The following is a 6,000-nucleotide window of genomic DNA, read 5'->3' as shown; positions in this document are numbered from 1 at the left end:
AGCTCTGCCCAGCTGCTGCTCTGGGAAAGTCCCAGCGGCTGTGATCCAGTCACTGCCGTGAAGCTCTAGGCGGCTGTGGCTGGATGCCCTAAGTCTGTAGGACCCACGGGCCCCTACTCCCGCGAGGCTGCCGCGGCGGGGCTGGCGTAGGGCAGCGGGCTCATAGAGCACGGCGGCAGCTCCCGAGCCGTGAGACCGTGCTGCACCCCACGGAAGCCGCAGCGGCAGGGAGGGAGAAGGCCTGTGAGCGCTCTGAGGGGACGAGAGCTCGCACCCCTGCGGTGTCCTTTATGGGTTCGCTAGTGACTCACGCCGCCCCCAAGAGCGGTACATAGGGGCAGCCCCCCGGTAAGCCAGGCAGACACCACTTGCCGCGGCTACTGCTGGTACGCCACCTCTCCGGCACCACACTCAGGACCCCCAGCCCACTTGACGTCTACTACGTTGCTGTTGGGCGGCAGTGTCTTACTTTAACCCCCCTCCCAACCAATGGCAAACAAACAAATGTTCTCCTCGGGGCCAATTGCCCAATCCAAATGAAGCGTTTAATTTCATGGTTCACGCCCACATCCTCCGAGCCAATGAAAGGAGTAACACAGAGAATAGACTCCTCCACCGCAAAGAGGCAGAAGGGGCGGTGCTCTGGCGGTTTAACTGACGTAGGCCGTCAGGCCAATGAAAAACCACCGCTGATGGGGCGTGGGGCCAACTGTCCCCTGCCGGTAAGCGCGAGACATCAGGAACGGGTGGGTGGGGATTTTCCTGAGAGGGGCGCGGCTGAGTATCTTCAATCAGGTAGGGGAGGTCCTGATGGACAACCTCATCAGCCAATAGAGATGATATCTGGGAGAGGAGGGCAGGGCCCGCGCTCCCGAGCAGAAGCTGCGGGAGAGGAGAGTCAGGTGGCTGGGGATGTACGGCAGTCAGAGGCGGGGAATGCGGCGGCGGCGGCTCAGGAGTGCCCGGCGCTTGCCCGTGCCTGTCCCTAGACTGGGCTAAGGAAGCCCCCGCTGACCGCCGCCCGTACCTGATGCGCTGCCTGGAGGCGCCCCTGGGTCCGGCTGCATGAGCAGTGGACGCGGCGGCGCCCGGCTTCTGCGGGCGCCTCGCCCTATGGAGCAGCCGCTCCATGGAGCCCTTCACAGCGCGCAGCACCAGTCCGCAGCCGGAGGCGGGGGCCGACGGCGCCGGCAGCAGCGGCAGCCCCGGAGAGGAGCCCTCTCCGGGCGGGCCGCTCTGGACCGCAGTGTTCGAGTACGAGGCGTGCGGCGACGACGAGTTGAGCCTGCGGCCGGGGGACGTGGTGCAGGTGCTGTCCCGGGACGCGCTCGTGTCTGGGGACGAGGGCTGGTGGACGGGGCGGATCGACCAACGCGTCGGCATCTTCCCCAGCAACTACGTGAGCAGCAGCAGTGCGCACAGCCGCCGCCAGGGCGGCGCCCAGGAGCTGCGACCCCACTACCCGCCGCCCCCGGCCATACACCGTAAGGGAGCAGCGGGCCATTGGCGGGGGGCGGGGTGGGTATTATTGAGGGGCTGGAGACCCCCATCGGTGGGCCCGGGTCCGGTCGCACTGGGGCGGAAAGGGGTGGGGGCGGCCCATTGGCGGCCTAGCCTGTCACCATTTCTTGTCTCTTAATTTTAGCCAGTAAGTGACATCAAGGAGTTGCTTCCTCTGTGCTGAGGAGCCTGCAAGGGGTGGGTTGGGAGGCAGCTCCTCAGCCGCGGTAGGGCTGCTTGGTCAGGCAGTGCCAGGCTTCTGCTGCTCAAGTGTATGATTTATCATGACCTTGTCCTTAAAGTGTCTACACTGACTCCTCACCCACCCCATGGATTTTGGTATTGGTGTGGAATTATCTAGGCCAAGTGGGGCACACTGTCAATCTGGTACAGGGTTTGAGGTCACAGACACAGCTTTTTCGTCCTATTTATCCTGTCACTTGCAGCAGGGAGCTTGCAAGCTAGAAGTCAAGGTTCTAGGATCCTTACTTAGCAATAGCTCATGAAAGGATTTGATGTAGATGAAGTACTGTATACAATCCATCATGTCCTGTCTGAGAGGTGCAGGGATCCCTGTAAAAAAAATTCAGTTTCTTTACTAGTACATTACATATCCTGTTCCACCAAATGTCACTGTTCTCCTTATCCTAACACACATTTCTTCCTTTTCCACATCCTTCTCTAATTTCCAGAGGACTACACCTCCTATATTATAGGTGTAGGTCATCTCATTGTTGTTTCATTAACCTGAATATCTATCACTTTTTGCTAAACTAACCTGTTTTCAAGATGGTATGGTCATGCATGATGATAAAAATTTCAGGGTTAAAGCTTCCAAGATTGTTTATGTAGTTTGGTGTTTCTCCCAATACACTTAGGGAAGGGTTGTTTGGAAAGAGACCAGTTAATTCTTAATTAGACATGTCAATGTACTGCTGCTACTTATCCCATATATTCCAGTTACAGTTGTGGAAAGCAAAACATTCTAGAATGTCTGCATCTAGAATATGTTTCTATCTTCTCTGTTAATATCTTTTCCATTAATGCTGGGAATTTAAACCCAAAATTAAGATTTTATTTTTTGAATAAGCTTATTTTGTTTAAAGCAGTGATAGAGTATACAAAAATGCTCATATAGGACAGTAAACTCCTTCAAGGAAGATCAGTGAAATGTCTTTCTCTTAATGTCTTTCTCTCTGGCTCCCTGTATGCTCAAAAGTATGTAACTGGGATTAAATAGTAAATCATGTTGCCTATGGGAGAATCCTGGTTTATGAGCACCAAGAAACAGACGCTGTTCAGATCGTTAAAGCTGAGTGTTGGAGCAATGATTCTGCCCTCCTCTGCTTAGCAGTTGTATGGTCCAATCTTTCCATTCAGGGAACAGCCCAAATATTTAGTGGTATGCTAGATAGCTCTGAGGGAGGCGTGGAAAGGAATCCCTCCATCACAGAGCCATTTCTGCTTCCCTGAGACTGCCCAAGATCCTGTGGCCCTAACTTTTTATTGGGAGTGCAGGGGAAATGTACATAGCAATGGATTCTCCAACCCTGTTCCATTCCCTGTGCATTGGTGCTCAGAGAGCTGCTGTAGAGTACCCCCCTTCCAGCAGCCCCAAATCCTGCTGCTCCACATGTACAGCAGAACTGTAGTGCCTCTGCTGTATAAGGCCTCTTTGCACTTCCTGCTGATAGGATTTGCCTCTGTGCATTAGGGATTTTGTGTGCCCTAGTGTCTTGCTACTAAGAAGTGATGGAATTTGATCAAGCTGTATACTCATCTGTTGTGTGTGTGGCTCCTGTTGAATTGGGTTTTTACCTCAATGCTTGCGAAAGGTGCTGGACTGAAAGTCCTGGCAACTTCGTTCATGCAGATAGATGGAATAGCTTGGGCAGTAGCAGGACATTCTCTTCCACCACTCAGCCAATGTGCCTCAGTCCTAACTTGGACGGATTACCTCAAGAGGTGAAAGGATAGGTCAGGGTTCCATGCTCTGTTAATCCATGGCCTCTTTTTTGAGGCTGCCAGCAGGGGTGCTGAAGGACTGTGAATACCAATATGTGTTGTGGATTCTTGTCCACTAGCAAGTGAAATAATCATTGATGAAATGGTAATTATGCTCACATTCAACTTAGTTTGGGTGTGAACCAGTGATCTATAGGCTCTGCAGCTTACAGTTTTTTGATTGAGGAATCCGTATACCTTTAATCTACTTCAGTTTATTTGATTTCTCTGTTAATTCTTAGTAATGTTACTGTCTTGGGATTTAAGTATTGTTAAAATATTCTTTCTCTTAATTTTTACACATTACATTTGAAATTAGAAAGTGAGTTAGTACTTCCAGCAAGGTGAAGAAAAATGAGGATTTCTAAAACAAGTAGTTTTTTGTGCATGTCTACATCCTTGCACTACAGTAGACCAACTCATACATCTCAGTCAGTGGATTTTTATAACTATCTTTATGAAGAATGAGAATCTAGTCAGTCATAATACTTAGTCCTGCTTTGAGTGCAGGGGACTGGACTAGATGACCTCTCGAGGTCCCTTCCAGTTCTGTGATTGTCTTTTATTTTGTTGATTTCTCCAAAGGTAAACTCCTAGTTATTCCCTTAGATTTTCTTGATTAGACTGTCCGTGGGTGAAGGAAGATTGTGAGGTTGCTATCCCAATTTACCTGAAAGCAACATACAAACAGAAAATGAAACTGAAAACAAACTTTTAAGTTCACAAGTACTTTCTTATTCTAACAACAAATGAAGTTTTGCTGTGAGACGCAAGCTTATGTGTGGAGGAACAAAGACTCAAATAATCACTGGGCATAAAACCACATTCTGTTTCCAGCATGACAGTATAACTTGCAAATCAGGATAGAATTACAAGATACAAACATGGCAGTTCTGTCTCTCCCCTTCCTTGTGGAGAATCTGTCATGCTTTGGCTTTCTTTTTAATAACCCATTTCTTCCTTCCATCCCCAGCACTGCCTTCTACATTTTCTGTGTTTCCTTTGTATGTCAGTTTTTAGGGTAAGCTTTGTAATGGAGCAGAGCGTCTGGAAGAATTTTATTACTACATCCAGAGTCACTTCTGTTCCTTCCCCAGCTTTTGAGCCATTAACTAAACAAGATGCATTGCCAGAGGAACTGTCCATTCAGCACCCCTGGGGTCACTGGACTCTTTTCACTGGAGTGTGTAGGTTGATATCAAATCTGGGTGTAAAGATTTTGCTATATGTCTCAAGTTTCTCTAACTAATTAACATCAGGCCAGCACTGATTCATCACTTTTCTGCACTCCTTTCCTCTACCTTTTTAGCTTATTAGCTAAAGTACATATGGGAAAATCCTATGATCAACAGCCTCTCTAAAGCATTTTCAGAGGGTAGATTGTTGGATCCATAAAGCTAGTTTTGTAGTTGTGTATCTGCACATAAAGTACATTTTAACTTCCCTTTTTCTCTATAGAAGCAGGCTATAGGGAAACTGTGCAACTGCTGGAATTCAGCTGAAAGATTCAAAAAGTAGAAGAGGGGCACTGTTTCCTGTTTTGAATCTTCTTCTAGCAAGAGGTACCAGGGCTAGTCCTTGCACTGGAGGGCCTCAACACAACTGTAATAATGCCTCTTAAATGCTTTCGGTGCCAAAATAATTGGCTCATGTCAGTTATTGCTCTTGTCTTAGAAAGGCTTGATTTAAAATATCACTAATATTTTTGGTCAGAAACTGGTACTGTGATTTCTGCAGTCATGTAGATAACCAGTGTTAGAACACCAAAGTGCCATTACTGTAGGAGTGACACTGTCTTCTTGTGTAGGAGAAAAAGGCTGCATACCGTTAGCTTTCCAGCTCTGTTCAACAGGGTGGTTACATGAAGAAAAATAGATCTTCGGAATGATTGACAAGTGTAACCTGGGCTCCCCTGTGTTAGGCTTTCTTTTTTCTTTCTTTTTTTTTTTTTTTGGTCTTTTGGACTACAAAGGACTTTTCCCTCTTGTATTGAAAGAGTCATAGGAGTCAAGAAAGCTGTATGGGTTGAAAACTCCTGGTGCTGAAGGAAGGCAGTGTAATGCTAGATGAAATAGTTGAGGTGTTGAAGGTGAGAATTCTGTTGCGCTGATGCTATTGTGTGAGGAAGCTTTATAGCTAACCTTGGCAGAATTTGATTTTTAGTAACAATTTTGATGCATATTGATCTTTTAAAGCATTCTTTTCAGTTTAAATTTTCAGTTGTGGGAAATTTGGGTGTGGGTCAGACCATTATTTAATGAAATGTTGAGATTCAAAAAGTTAAAAGTTTATGATTATTAAAACACATTATCAACAGCACATGAAAATATACGAAGCAAATACCCTTAAATCAGTCTCTAAATTCTCAAGCTGCATTTTTCTTACTTTGCCTATCTGTAAAGTTGGAGTATTATTGATGGAATTATTTTCTTGTGGATTTGTGTGTGTTTGGTGAAATTGATGTTTACTGACATTCGCTGATTAAAAATCTAATCC

The 6,000-nt window shown here is 47.0% G+C and overlaps 1 protein-coding gene across 1 annotated transcript in view; it reads left to right on the top strand.

The window, feature by feature from the left end:
* The first annotated feature begins 879 nt into the window (after positions 1 to 879).
* MAP3K9 (mitogen-activated protein kinase kinase kinase 9) overlaps positions 880 to 6,000 on the top strand; it is a 90,317-nt gene continuing 85,196 nt past the window's right edge. The window contains exon 1 of the mRNA XM_073348505.2: positions 880 to 1,484. Within this exon, the coding sequence (XP_073204606.1) occupies positions 1,130 to 1,484 (355 nt within the window). The 5' untranslated portion in view covers positions 880 to 1,129. The remainder of the gene's footprint in view (positions 1,485 to 6,000) is intronic.

Source organism: Lepidochelys kempii, chromosome 6, assembly GCF_965140285.1.
Source record: "Lepidochelys kempii isolate rLepKem1 chromosome 6, rLepKem1.hap1, whole genome shotgun sequence".
NCBI lineage: Eukaryota > Metazoa > Chordata > Testudines > Cheloniidae > Lepidochelys > Lepidochelys kempii.
The sequence above is the reverse complement of the archived record's forward strand: the minus strand, read 5'-3'. Positions and strand labels throughout refer to the sequence as shown.